A 15,671-nucleotide genomic window follows, 5' to 3' on the forward strand; every position below is an offset into this window, starting at 1 on the left:
AGTTGATTGGATATTCATTTTCCTGTTAGATATAAGAAGAATAAACATTTTTGTTGCACCATATCCCTGGATCACATTGAATGTTTGGCTTTTTGGAAACCTTGAGTGTGGACTGTATGCGTACCAAACAACCCCGCTTCAGGCTTGGGCAGTGGCTATGGTAAAGAGGAAAGGAAGCCACTACATTCAAGTCAAAAAACTCCGTGAAGGATTGCTATCGGAAGGAAATCTCCGGTTTCGGACACATACTGGATATTGTTCTATTTGTAATTGCATTCGTACCATAAGGACAGCTCGCTTGGAAGGACTTGAACTCCTAGAATTCGCCAGCCGTGAGTAACCACTGCGAATGAATGAGCTGCCCTGTTCAATGCGATCGTTTGATCATGCGTATTATGGAAGCGCAAATGTGCTTATAATTGGAATGTTTGATAAACTTGGGAATGGAATTCAAAACACAGCGCTGTGAAAACAATTAAGAAGTTTAAGTTTGGGAAAAACTGAGATCCTATGCACAATGTAACCTAATCATATGTCTAATATTTGGCCTAACGTGGAAATGCAATGCATCCACGCAACGAATGATACTGCGTGTTCAAACTTCATTAAAGGGACAAAACGTATAAATGGATGAAATGTTTAAAACGCAACTAAAATGCCGAACTTGCACATGTTCAATTCAAAATGGGTCAATATGCTGAAATGGATGAATGTGTTTTAAAGCATTAAAGGAGGTCTAAAGGGGCATTACGTTTAACAATCAAACCAACAACTGTGTCATTGTAAATTGAGTGAACTAAAAGTGAATGATGGAGGATGAAATCCCAAATAAGACTCCACTGGAGAGGGCAGAGGAGCATCTAAATTCACTCTATGCAGCCCGGAGAGGCAAACTTGGAGTGTGTACACGCAAAATGAATGAAATAAAAGTCCTTCTTGTTGATGGAGGAAACATTGAAACTGTGAATGAGAGTCTTGAAGCATTTGATGCTGTTCTCAATGACTTTAAGAATGCTCATGAATCTGTGCTAGAGCTGGTCACAGAGGAGGAACAAGAACAGGAGAGCATTAACTATTATCAACCAAGAATGAGAACTTATGAACATTTCCTGAAAGAGGTGGAAATATGGAAAAAAGCTGAAGTAGAGCCACAAACGCTCATTGAACCACACGACAGCATTTCCAATGTGTCAAAAACATCAAGTAAAACAAAGTGTTCTAAGACGGCTTCCTCAGTGTCCTCTGCACGCCTAAAAGCTGAGGCAGAACGAGCAGCTCTACTAGCTCGCCAAGCATCATTACAGGACAAGCATGCACTGGAACTGGAGAAAGCTCAACTGAATGTTAGGATGGAGAAAATGGCACTGGAAACAGACATAGCAGCATATAATGCCAAACTGAAGGTCCTGGAGAGTGTTGAGTCTACTTCTCAATCCCATGCTGTGGCAGCCCATTTACTAAGCCAAGAAGATGGAATGAACTCTTATTTTGAGAACCAGGTACCTGAGGTCTATGTGGAACCTGAACCATCACCTGTTGAGTTTGCTGCATTAGGTGCAGTTCCAAAGACCCCACTACAAAGGGTTTTACAACAACCGACAACAAAGCCATCAAAACCTATTCAGAGGACAGTCATGAACCACACCCTTCAGCAGCCAACAGCAAGGTCTAGCAATCAACACAGAATCAACACTGCGGGTATCAGCGATAATACCAGCCATGATAACCTCTCTTCTGTCATGCAAAGGCAGAATGAAATTGCTGACCTTCTTGTACTACAGCACAAACAGGCCACACTCCCTGTTAGGGAGATACCTATGTTTGACGGTGATCCTCTGAACTTTAGGCCATTCATGCGTGCATTTGAACATGGTATAGAAGATAAGACGAGCAGTCACCAGGATAGGCTCTATTACCTGGAACAGTACACCACTGGTCAGCCCAAGGATCTGGTACGTAGTTGTCTGCATATGGAAGCCAGAAGAGGCTATGCAGAGGCTAAGAGGTTGTTAAAGGAACACTTTGGCAATGAAATCAAAGTCACCACTGCTTACATGGAAAAAGCTTGGAACTGGACAAACATCAAACCGGATGATGGAAAGGGACTGGGTGGCTATGCACTCTATCTTAGAGGTTGCTGTAATGCTATGCAAGACCTACAGAACATGGAAGAGCTTAATCTTCCCTCCAACATAAAGTTGATCATGTCAAAACTTCCCTACAAACTAAGGGAAAAATGGAGGTCTACAGCATGTGATATTTTAGAGAGAAGACACCTGAGGGCCCAGTTCAGTGACCTTGTGACGTTCATGGAAAAACAGGCCAAAATACTGCAGGATCCGTTGTATGGAGATATTCAAGATCCCCTGTCCAACAAAAAGTTTTTAAAAACCAGAACAGAAGCTGACTTTAAACAGCAGTTCAAGTCCAAGAGTAGGGGAAGCAGCTTTGCCACTGCAGTAGCTGTAGTGGCAGATTGTGACTCTGAAAAACCTCTAAAAGAACAAACATTAAAAGTAAAGAGACCAGGCACCTACCCTTCTGACGCTCCCAGTATCTCATGCGTATTTTGTGCTGGAGAGCATTTATTGGTCGACTGCCAACAGGTGAAGGCACAGCCACATGAATCCAAGGTTGAGTTTCTGAGATCAAAAGGCCTTTGTTTTGGCTGTTTGATGAGAGGACACTTAAGCAAAGAATGTAAAAGAAGGATGACCTGTCAGAGCTGTCAAAGAAAGCACCCCACTATCCTGCACATTGAAGGAAGAGAGAGATTTAGATCTCAAACGGCAGATATGAGTGGTGTAGCAGTAAAGCGGGAGGAGACTGTCAGCAGTGCTCTTGTCTCACTGGAAGCTGGTGAAGATACCGGGGCCGGTACAGATTGTGCACTTGCAATTGTGCCAGTTCAAGTAAAGGTGGCAAATGGAAGCAAGTCTGTGTTAACCTATGCGTTTCTTGATTCTGGTAGCTCGGCAACATTTTGTACGGAGAGACTCATGAGGCAGCTGAATGCTAAATGCAGTGAGACTGAAATTCTGCTACGCACAATGGGGCAGGAGAGTCCTACCAAGAGCTTTGAGATATCTGGATTAGAGATTGGCAACGTGGAAGGCAACACATTTCTTGCATTACCAAAGGTCTACACCCAAAATAAGATCCCAGTGACAAGAGAGAACATTCCCACTCAGAAAGATCTCAAAAGGTGGCCATACCTGAAAGAGGTTCAGTTGAAGGAAATTGATGCCGACGTCGAACTCCTGATTGGCGTAAATGCTCCAAAGGCAATGGAACCCTGGCAAATCATAAATAGCCAAGGCAACGGACCGTATGCAGTGAAAACCATCTTTGGATGGGTGATGAACGGTCCTCTTAACAATTGTACCATGGCAGAAGAATCTGGATGTCCTACGGTGATGGCCAATCGTATCTCAATGGCCGACCTGGGGGTTCTTCTTGTAAATCAATACAACCATGACTTCCCTGAGAGAGAGTATGAAGAGAAAAGTGAGATGTCAGCTGAGGATCGTAAGTTTATGGAGATAGTATCAAGCTCCATAACCCTCAAAGACCGTCACTACTACTTACCGTTGCCCTTTCGCAACAAACAGGTAGTCCTGCCGAACAATCGTGACATGGCAAAGCAGCGGGCTCTAAATATCATCAGGAAGTTTAAGAAGGATGAAGGTTATGCTGCAGAGTACAAAGGCTTCATGGAAGAGATGATAACAAAAGGTTATGCCGAGAAGGTACCACAAGAACAGCTTCTCAGAGAGAAAGGCAAGGTATGGTACATACCACACCATGGCGTTCACCATAAGCGCAAAGGAACAATACGAGTGGTGTTTGACTGTTCATCATCCTATAAAGGTACATCTCTTAACAGTGAACTCCTTCAAGGCCCTGACCTGGCAAACACGCTTATAGGAGTCTTGCTAAGATTTCGGCAAGAGCACATTGCCATGATGGCAGATATCGAAGGAATGTTCCATCAAGTACGTGTCCATGAAGATGACTTAGACTTCCTGCGATTCCTATGGTGGCCGGATGGTGACACTAACAAAAGATTGGAGGAGTACAGAATGACAGTACATCTTTTCGGTGCTATATCCTCTCCAAGTTGTGCAAATTTTGCACTACGAAAGACTGCAGAAGACAACTGTGAGAGGTACGATGAAGAAGTGATTCAAACAGTGAAGTCCAACTTCTACGTTGATGACTGCCTCAAGTCAGTGGCCACAGAAGAACAAGCCATAGCTCTCACAAAAAACCTCATGGATGTGTGCTCTCAGGGTGGGTTCAAATTGACCAAGTGGGTCGGCAACAGCCGTGCTGTGCTGGCTTCTATCCCTGATGAACACAAAGCCAAGCAGATAAAAGAACTGGACCTGGACAGAGAAAAGCTGCCTGTTGAAAGAGCACTTGGAATCCGATGGAACATTGAAAGAGATGTGTTTACCTTCCGAGTCATTGTCAAGAACAGACCCCTTACAAGAAGAGGTATTCTCTCTACTGTCAGCTCTGTTTATGATCCATTAGGTTTCCTCGCCCCATTTGTATTAAAGGCAAAGCAAATTCTTCAAGTGCTCTGCAAGCTAAAGTGTGGATGGGACGAAGTCATCCCCGAAGAACACTCTATTTCATGGAAGAGATGGCTCTCAGAGCTAGACCAGCTTTCCAGATTCCAGATAGACAGGTGTATGATGCCTGAGAACTTTGGTCAAGTCAAGACCGCACAGCTGCATCACTTCGGTGACGCAAGTGAGCAAGGTTATGGCACGGCAAGCTACCTTAGGTTCACAAACGGTATGGGAAAGGTCCACATTGCATTCATACTGGGGAAATCAAGGGTCACTCCACTCAAGCAGATGATGATCCCTAGACTGGAACTTGCTGCAGCAACATTGGCAGTGAGAGTGGACAGGATGTTAAGGTTGGAGCTCCAAATTGAACTTGAGGAGTCAACTTTCTGGACAGACAGCCAGTCTGTGCTAAAATACATCCGCAACGATACCAAGAGATTCCATACCTTTGTGGCTAATAGGGTTGCTATGATCCGTGACCTATCGAAAGCAAAACAGTGGAGGTATTTGAACTCCAAACACAACCCAGCCGATGATGCTTCAAGAGGATTACATGTTGAAATTTTCCTGAACTCAAAGAGATGGCGCAAAGGACCAGAATTCCTGGAGAAAACAGAAACACAATGGCCAAAAGTCCCCGAGGAGCTTGGCTCCATCCCTTCGGATGACCCAGAGGTGAGAAAAGACGTCATCGTAAACAGTACATGTGTGGAAGAAAAGAGTCCGACCAGCAAACTGATTGAGTACTATTCAACATGGAACAGCTTGAAGAAAGCAGTTGCCTGGATGCTGAAACTGAAGAGACTTCTTCTACAGTTAAGCCAGAAAAGGAAAGTTCTCACACAAACTGATCCAGGTTCAGATCAGAGTCTGACAAACTCACTGAAGGAACAAATTGACAAGTTCAAACTGACATTTGGAAAAGAAAGTCTGTCTGTGGATGACCTAGATGAAGCAGAAAAGGCCATCATTCGATTTGAGCAACGACAGCACTTTAAACAAGAAATTGCACTAGTTGTGAAAGGAAAACAATGTGCCAAGAGAAATGGCTCAATCTGTAAGCTTGATCCAATTGTTGACAATGGCATTCTGAGAGTGGGAGGAAGGTTAAGCAAAGCTGCTATGCCTACGGAACTAAAGAATCCTATGATCCTACCCAAAGACTCCTACATCTCCAGACTGATCTTACTCCACATCCATGAGCAGGTTGGCCACTCTGGGAGAGGTCACATGCTTTCTAGACTTCGCCAGCGATATTGGATACCCTGTGCCAACTCCTTAGCAAGGAAGATCCTTAAGAGCTGTGTCCTCTGCAGGCGGATGCAAGCTAGAGCTGGAGAACAGAAGATGGCCGACCTTCCACAAGATCGGGTGTCACCTGATTTGCCGCCTTTCACCCATGTGGGCATAGATTACTTCGGCCCCATAGAGGTGAAGCGAGGCCGCGTTCATGTGAAGCGGTATGGTGTGATCTTTACTTGCCTTGTGAGTCGAGCTGTCCATCTAGAAGTTGCTAGTTATCTGGATACTGATTCCTGCATCAATGCCCTGCGCAGGTTCATCTGTCGAAGGGGCCCAGTCACAAGTATCAGAACAGACAATGGCACCAACTTTGTTGGAACACACAGAGAGCTAGGAGAAGCTCTGAAAGAGCTGGATCACAACAAGATTCAAAATGAATTACTGAAGGAAGGAGTGACATGGTCATTCAATCCTCCTTCTGGAGCCCACCATGGGGGGTATGGGAGAGGTTGATCCAACTGGTGAAAAATATCCTCTATTCAGTCCTTAAAGAGCAAGTACTGGATGATGAGGCTTTGCAGACAGCCTTGTGTGAAGTTGAGGCAATCATGAACGACAGACCAATCACAACTGTAACAAATTACCCTAATGATCTAGAACCCCTGACTCCGAACCATCTGCTTCATCTGAAAGCAAAGCCAGTCCTGCCACCAGGACTATTCCAGAGAAGCGACCTATACTCACGAAGGAGATGGAAGCAAGTACAATATATTACTGACCTCTTCTGGAAGAGATGGATCAGGGAGTATCTTCCACTTATGCAGGAGCGGAACAAGTGGAACAAAACTAAGAGAAACTTCAGTCCTGGTGACCTTGTGGTCATCGTCGACGACACCGCCCCTAGGAACTCTTGGCTAATGGGGCGTGTGGTGGAGGCTTTGCCAGGGGCCAAAGGTCTTGTACGGAGCGTCATGGTTAAGACCAAGACCAATATCCTACAGAGACCTATCAATAAACTCTGTCTGCTCCTGGAGGCAGCGGAGTGAGACACACACACACACACACACACACACACACATACACAGTACTCCATCTTTGAATCACGTGCACCTCTGATTCGTTGATGTTGTACTCTTACATTCTTTGATGCCGTAGTCATACATTTTTTGGACGTCATACTCTTGACATTTTTGGAAGTTGAACACCTGAACACTTCAACTCAGACTCTGACTATTTTCCTATATGGCACCTTGTATATTTGTATATAGCTATGAACTAATGGTGCTCTGGTATAGAATGTTTTGTGTATTGGCTCTACGTTTGAATATTAAGTAATTGTTGTCCACTCAGTGCAGTTAACAATTAGGGGCCGGTATGTTAGAGCCGATTTGGACATATTTGCATAAAAGACAGAACATTCAGAGCTCCATGTATATTTGTGTAAATATGAATGTATATGATGAAATATTAGGTACGTACCTTTATGATTTATATTTACCTGATTGAGATGTATTCACTTGTTGTTAGTGTAACTTAGTTTTTTCCCCCCCTCTTGCCCATTCATTGTACTGCAGTAAGTGTGTTAGGATAAAAGCAGGAAGTTGGGCCTTTGGGGGGAGGAGTCCTTGCTAGACGCGGGAGCGGTATAGTTTTTTGACCATACAGACATACAGACATACAGATATACAGACAGGTCATATTGTGTATTTTCCATATCAAGTAACCTATGTTTTAAGTTGATTGGATATTCATTTTCCTGTTAGATATAAGAAGAATAAACATTTTTGTTGCACCATATCCCTGGATCACATTGAATGTTTGGCTTTTTGGAAACCTTGAGTGTGGACTGTATGCGTACCAAACAACCCCGCTTCAGGCTTGGGCAGTGGCTATGGTAAAGAGGAAAGGAAGCCACTACACCCATTATTGAGTCAGCTCCATTATTGAGTCAGCTCCATTATTGAGTCAGCTCCATTATTGAGTCAGCTCCATTATTGAGTCAGCTCCATTATTGAACACCCATTATTGAACACCCATTATTGAACACCCATTATTGAGTCAGCTCCATTATTGAGTCAGCTCCATTATTGAGTCAGCTCCATTATTGAGTCAGCTCCATTATTGAGTCAGCTCCATTATTGAGTCAGCTCCATTATTGAGTCAGCTCCATTATTGAGTCAGCTCCATTCTATTTCTATCTGAAATATTCTGAACCCGTTCCTCTTCTCTCTCTATGGAGACCTCGTTCACTGTCCTGTCCTCAGTACAGTTAAACGTCCATCATAAAACTCACTGTCCTGTCCTCAGTATAGTTAAACGTCCATCATAAAACTCACTGTCCTGTCCTCAGTATAGTTAAACGTCCATCATAAAACTCACTGTCCTGTCCTCAGTATAGTTAAACGTCCATCATAAAACTCACTGTCCTGTCCTCAGTACAGTTAAACGTCCATCATAAAACTCACTGTCCTGTCCTCAGTACAGTTAAACGTCCATCATAAAACTCACTGTCCTGTCCACAGTACAGTTAAACCTCTATCAGAAAACTCACGGCTTCTTTCCATCAAAACCGTAAAAGACCATAAAGGACCATAAAGGGCCATAAAGGCCAGTGCTGCTGCGTGCTTTGGCTCAGCAACGATTCATGAAAGGGCAAGATGAAAGAGGCCAGTGCCTTATTAAAGCTGGGGAGGGGAGTTTGGTCGTGGTCCAAACTAAACATTAAGCCTGCCACTTTGTTTTTTGTTTGTTTGGAATTAGGAGGCGAGCCAGATGAAAGGAGTCCTCTGTTAGCATATCGCTAGGCTACGCTACGCTAGGCTAAGCTAATAGCTATTCTACGCTAATAGCTAAGCTATGCTACGCTAATAGCTAAGGTAAGCCAGAGCCATATACATGTACACTGAGTGCACAAAACATTAGGAACACCTTTTTGCCCTCAGAACAGCCTCAATTCGTCGGCATGGACTTTATAAGGGGTCGAAAGCGTTCCACATGGATGCTGACCCATGTTTACTCCAATGCTTCCCACAGTTGTGTCAAGTTGGCTGGATGTCTTTTGGGTGGTCGACCATAATTGATACACAATGAAACTGTTGAAAAAAAACAGCAACGTTGTAGTTCTTGACTCAAACCAGTGTGCCTGGCACCTACTACCATACCCAGTTCAAAGGCACTTAAATGCGTCTTGCCCATTCACCCTCTGAATGGCACACATACACAATCTATGTCTCAATTGTCTCAAGGCTTAACAATTATTCTTTAACCTGTCTTCTCCTGTTCATCTACACTGATTGAAGTGGATTTAACAGATGATAATTAATGCTTCTGCATTCTGATGTTTATTTCTGATAGTTTTCAAAAACCTATGAAGATGTCCAATGAAAGCAGACATGTTGACACTCCACCACAGTAAAGACTTGGATACACAAACCCTGAACACTAATCAATAAAAACGTTGGTTAAATTCACTGCTCTGTTTTGCTTGTTTACAGCAGGCCATTTCATAGAGAACTGTGGGAGGCGTTCCCGTATATATATATATATATAGTGGTGTAAAGTACTTAAGTAAAAATACTTGAAAGTACTACTTAAGTAGTTTTTGTTGGGTATCTGTACTTTACTTCACTATTTATATTTTTGACAACTTTTACTTTTACTTCACTACATTCCTAAAGACAAGTATGTACTTTCTACTCCATACATTTTCCCTGACAGCCAAAAGTACTTGTTACATTCTGAATGCTTAACAGGACAGAAAACTGTCTAATTCACACACTTATCAAGAGAACATCCCTGGTCATCCCTACTGCCTCTGATCTGGAAGACTCACTAAACAGAGAACATCCCTGGTCATCCCTACTGCCTCTGATCTGGTGGACTCACTAAACAGAGAACATCCCTGGTCATCCCTACTGCCTCTGATCTGGAAGACTCACTAAACAGAGAACATCCCTGGTCATCCCTACTGCCTCTGATCTGGAAGACTCACTAAACAGAGAACATCCCTGTTCATCCCTACTGCCTCTGATCTGGAGGACTCACTAAACAGAGAACATCCCTGGTCATCCCTACTGCCTCTGATCTGGCGTACTCACTAAACAGAGAACATCCCTGGTCATCCCTACTGCCTCTGATCTGGAGGACTCACTAAACAGAGAACATCCCTGGTCATCCCTACTGCCTCTGATCTGGCGGACTCACTAAACAGAGAACATCCCTGGTCATCACTACTGTCTCTGATCTGACAGACTCACTAAACAGAGAACATCCCTGGTCATCACTACTGCCTCTGATCTGGAGGACTCACTAAACAGAGAACATCCCTGGTCATCCCTACTGCCTCTGATCTGGTGGACTCACTAAACAGAGAACATCCCTGGTCATCCCTACTGCCTCTGATCTGGAGGACTCACTAAACAGAGAACATCCCTGGTCATCGTGGCAGACTCAATAAACACATGCTTTGTTTGTAAATAATGTCTGAGTGTTGGAGCGTACCCCTGGCTACACGTAACTTTAAAAAAATAAGAAAATGGTGCCGTCTGGTTTGTTTAATATAAGGAATTTGAAATGATTTATACTTTTCCTTTGATACTTAAGTAGATTTAAAACCTAATACTTTTAGACTTTTACTCAAGTAGTATTATACTGGGTGTCGTAGGGTGTGGACCAAAACGCAGCGGGAAAATATATACTCATCTTCTTTTTATTTATTGAAGAAGGAAAAACACAAACAACGTATACAAAAACAACCGAACTAGACAGTCTCTTCAGGCACACAGCAAAACAAGAAACAATCTCCCACAAATCCCCATGACAAACACATTCCTATTTATAGGACCTTCAATCAGAGGCAACGATAGACAGCTGCCTCCAACTGAAGGCCCCAACACCAATTAGCTAAACATAGAAATACAAACGACTAGACTAAACATAGAAATAAACTAACATAGAACAATAACCAAAAACCTGGACTGATAAATCAAATACCCCTCTACATACACAACCACCCCGAACCATATAAACCAAATACCCCCTCTACATGAACACATACACAAACACACCCTGAACCACATAAAACAAATACCCCCTGCCACGTCCTGACCAAACTACAATAACAAATAACCCCTTTACTGGTCAGGACGTGACACTGGGGGACATTCAACTTTACTTGAGTCATTTTCAGTATTTTTACTTTTACTTTATGACAACTGGGTACTTTGTCCACCACTGTATATATATATATGTGTGTGTGTATGTATATATATATATATATATATATATATATATATATATATATATATATATATATATATATATATATATATATATATATATATATATATTTTTTTTTTTAAATGTATTCTTTTTTTTCATAGGGGGCAGATCAGCTTTAATATTGCAGATAGATTGTAGCTTCCATCAATGTAATTGTCTGCATCATTTCCAATCCCCCATATAGATTTGTTTTGTAAATATATTTATATATACAGTATATAACATTCTATTGGTTGCCAGAATTTTATATAATAATTTCAATTGAAAAATTCAAAGTTTTGAATCTGGCGTCATTTTGCGTATCAGTTCATAAACCATGTGCCGTGGAATCAGTGCATCAAAAATCTGGTGAATCATGGGTGACTCCGTCACATGTAATAAGTTCCAGTACAATTTTTAATGGTAGCATTTCTATGTTAAAGATGAAAAAATAATTTTGTGCATATTCCATGCAGTTCGCTTTATTTTTATAATATATTACACTAGATCTTTCTTGAATAAGGTCCTCCATTTCTTTTTCCTCTAACTTATTCTGTGCCTCTATGGTACAGTTTTTATTGCTATCTACCTGTACTGTTAGTCCTTGTATTTATTTTGTTAATATGGACCTATTTGACCTAAATTGCTTTTGTTTTAGAGATGAGTACTGAATTGCATGGCCTCTAAAGACACATTTAAAAGTGTCCCATACAATATGGGTATCTGCTGTACCTATGTTATGTCGGAAAAAGTCAGTTCTAAATTCTTCTGTTGTAGTTAAAAACAAGTTATTAATTTGATTACATTTCCAATAACCTCACCCACGTTGAAATTCTGTAAGAGTAATATATATGCCAATTATGTGATGATCCGACCGCATTCTGTCCCCTATCAACAGTTTTTTTTACTTTTGGTGCCAGAGAGAATGACAACATTTGGATCAAAATTACCGTTAATTAATATCATCACTGCTTTTGAATCTCTTTGCCCATTGGAGAAATATATTTTGCACCCCCCCCCAGTCCTTTTGGTAATTATGGTAATTTCACCAAATGCCATAATGGGATACAAGTTCAAAATCTATTTATCATAATATATGTTTGTAAACTCAACATTAAAAAGTATCATAGTGATTGAGTGTCCATATAGCTGTACCATGATATTTGCATTGCTACTAAGAAAACCTCCAGTTGTTCCCCACTATTCCACCCGCTAAAACCCCTCCTCATCCCAAGTTGGGTTGTGTATACCCAGTGACCGGCAGACCACCCCCGTCCCCCCAAATCCAGGGGCCCCAAGACACCGGGACCCATCCTTGGAAAAGAGCACACAGTGCCACCCACAGAACAGAAGCAGATTAACCGCCAAAAGCATTTCCATCGCTCCCGTATTGTTACATCACAAACAATTCACTAATAAAGTTCTATATGGTCACTAAAATGGCGGCCGTTTTAAAACCTGGCCTGACTCTCTCTCTCTATATATATATATATACAGTGAGGGAAAAAAGTATTTGATCCCCTGCTGATTTTGTACGTTTGCCCACTGACAAAGAAATGATCAGTCTATCATTTTAATGGTAGGTTTATTTGAACAGTGAGAGACAGAAAAACAAAACAAAAATCCTGAAAAATGCATGTCAAAAATGTTATAAAATGATTTGCATTTTAATGAGGGAAATACGTATTGACCCCCTCTCAATCAGAAAGATTTCTGGCTCCCAGGTGTCTTTTATACAGGTAACGAGCTGAGATTAGGAGCACACTCTTAAAGGGAGTGCTCCTAATCTCAGCTTGTTACCTGTATAAAAGACACCTGTCCACAGAAGCAATCAATCAATCAGATACCAAACTTTCCATCATGGCCAAGACCAAAGAGCTCTCCAAGGATGTCAGGGACAAGATTGTAGACCTACACAAGGCTGGAATGGGCTACAAGACCATCGCCAAGCAGCTTGGTGAAAAGGTGACAACAGTTGGTGCGATTATTCGCAAATGGAAGAAACACAAAAGAACTGTCAATCTCCCTCGGCCTGGGGCTCCATGCAAGATCTCACCTCGTGGAGTTGCAATGATCATGAGAACGGTGAAGAATCAGCCCAGAACTACACGGGAGGATCTTGTCAATGATCTCAAGGCAGCTAGGACCATAGTCACCAAGAAAACAATTGGTAACACACTACGCCGTGAAGGACTGAAATCTTGCAGCGCCTGCAAGGTCCCCTTCCTCAAGAAAGCACATATACATGCCCGTCTGAAGTTTGCCAATGAACATCTGAATGATTCAGAGGACAACTGGGTGAAAGTGTTGTGGTCAGATGAGACCAAAATGGAGCTCTTTGGCATCAACTCAACTCGCCGTGTTTGGAGGAGGAGGAATGCTGCCTATGACCCCAAGAACAACATCCCCACCGTCAAACATGGAGGTGGAAACATTATGCTTTGGGGGTGTTTTTCTGCTAAGGGGACAGGACAACTTCACCGCATCAAAGGGACGATGGACGGGGCCATGTACCGTCAAATCTTGGGTGAGAACCTTCTTCCCTCAGCCAGGGCATTGAAAATGGGTCGTGGATGGGAATTCCAGCATGACAATGACCCAAAACACACGGCCAAGGCAACAAAGGAGTGGCTCAAGAAGAAGCACATTAAGGTCCTGGAGTGGCCTAGCCAGTCTCCAGACCTTAATCCCATAGAAAATCTGTGGAGGGAGCTGAAGGTTCGAGTTGCCAAACATCAGCCTCGAAACCTTAATGACTTGGAGAAGATCTGCAAAGAGGAGTGGGACAAAATCCCTCCTGAGATGTGTGCAAACCTGGTAGCCAACTACAAGAAACGTCTGACCTCTGTGATTGCCAACAAGGGTTTTGCCACCAAGTACTAAGTCATGTTTTGCAGAGGGGTCAAATACTTATTTCCCTCATTAAAATGCAAATAAATTTATAACATTTTTGACATGCGTTTTTCTGGATTTTTTTGTTGTTATTCTGTCTCTCACTGTTCAAATAAACCTACCATTAAAATTATAGACTGATCATTTCTTTGGCAGGGGATGAAATACTTTTTTCCCTCACTGTATGGCTCTGAGCTAAGCCATCTTCTTAGCGGGAGTAGATGACTTCACTCCTCCCTTCCTTTGACAAGACAGGCTCCAATCAGAGCTTAGATAATGACCTTCCTTTAAACCAGTGGTATTCAAACTTTTTCAGAGGAGACCATATTTTGTTTACAAACATTTCTGCGAACCACATTTTCTTCACCTGAATTTCTGGCGACCCCACTACACCCCAAATCTAATGACACAGCCTTAAAATCGGTAGGAGGTGGATTTTTTTTATACATTAAATAGCCTTCAATTCATTACAATTGTATCTCTCTTCTCAAAATGAATACATTTACTTCATACATGCATATTTTTCAAACTATCTCAAAAACGTTTGTATATTGATCCATACAATAATCTATACTCTTAATTGTTTGTAAAAAAAAAAAAGAAGTTGTATTTTATAAAAAAAATGTATTACCTTACTAGGGGGTAATTGAATACCACTGGTTTAGAGTGCTATACGGACAGGAAATAACCTCATAAAGAGGGGTGGGGAGGAGGACAATGCTGAGGTGCTGAGATGGACCGCAGAGAAGTAGCGCTTGCTTTATCTCGTCAAACAGCACTGAGGTTTTAAAGGCCAAGGAAAGGCAGCCAGAAACTACATACAGTCTCTCAAAGTCAACAGTACGTGTGATACTCAATTTAAAGCACATACTACTACACAAAACATGACCTTGTTTTACTTACCTCTGTGTCTTTTTTGCATACTCTTGTGATGTCGGTCTTGGATGATGCCTATAGGGTCAGAGAATGAGAAATTAGGTGATGTGCAAATAGATAAGGCTACAACGGGCCAAACTAACTTCTTCTCTCACCTGCTTGCACTCCCTGCGGCACTCGGCCAAGATGGCCAGCTCACAGCAGCCCAGGCCCACCCAACCATCGGACTTCCTGGATGACCCTGTAGACAAAACAAAAATGGTCCACATTACCCACAAACCCTTGATGGGTGTAGCATTATCAGCATTAAAGTATGGATTAACTTTATCCTCTGGCGGGGGGTTTGCAAAACATTTAGACGTTTATGGGCAGCATATTAAACTGTGGACATATACAGACTTTTAGTGCGGGCTCAGTGGGTACAAAGTGTTGAGCTAAGCAACAATGTTTTTTGCATCTGGGAGGCATTATGTTCTGACAGGTGGATTCGTCTGTAACGGCACCGTATCCCCTGGAAACGCTACCCCCATAGCTCACCAGGTAGTGTGGAGTTGACGCAGATCCAAAGCTCATTCTGTGAAACAGAGAGAAAAGGTAATTTCATTATGAGCAGATGACCAATGCCAAAACAAGCATGAGAACAAGGGAAGAAAATGCCCAGTTCATAACAGAAGGACAGGTTGTTTTGATGTACAGAGGTTTTTCTGGAGTTGGACAAAATTCAAAGGAAGGAGCCACATGGAAGACCTCTGTTAGGGGCCTTAGTGAAAGTAAGAATGTCCGTTCATTTCTAGAAATCCTGTCTTAGTTTTTGTCTTC

At 42.3% G+C, this 15,671-nt stretch overlaps 1 protein-coding gene across 1 annotated transcript in view; it reads right to left on the reverse strand.

Annotated features, from left to right (window-relative positions):
- The window catches only part of LOC115149444 (reversion-inducing cysteine-rich protein with Kazal motifs), a 114,812-nt gene that overhangs the window by 54,055 nt on the left and 45,086 nt on the right, over nucleotides 1-15,671 (reverse strand). The window contains exons 4-6 of the mRNA XM_029692307.1: nucleotides 15,390-15,426; nucleotides 15,008-15,093; nucleotides 14,880-14,927 (exon numbers count right to left, since the gene is read on the reverse strand). Coding sequence (XP_029548167.1) covers nucleotides 14,880-14,927; nucleotides 15,008-15,093; nucleotides 15,390-15,426 — 171 coding nt within the window. The remainder of the gene's footprint in view (nucleotides 1-14,879; nucleotides 14,928-15,007; nucleotides 15,094-15,389; nucleotides 15,427-15,671) is intronic.

Source organism: Salmo trutta, chromosome 2 (assembly GCF_901001165.1).
Source record: "Salmo trutta chromosome 2, fSalTru1.1, whole genome shotgun sequence".
Taxonomy (NCBI): domain Eukaryota; kingdom Metazoa; phylum Chordata; class Actinopteri; order Salmoniformes; family Salmonidae; genus Salmo; species Salmo trutta.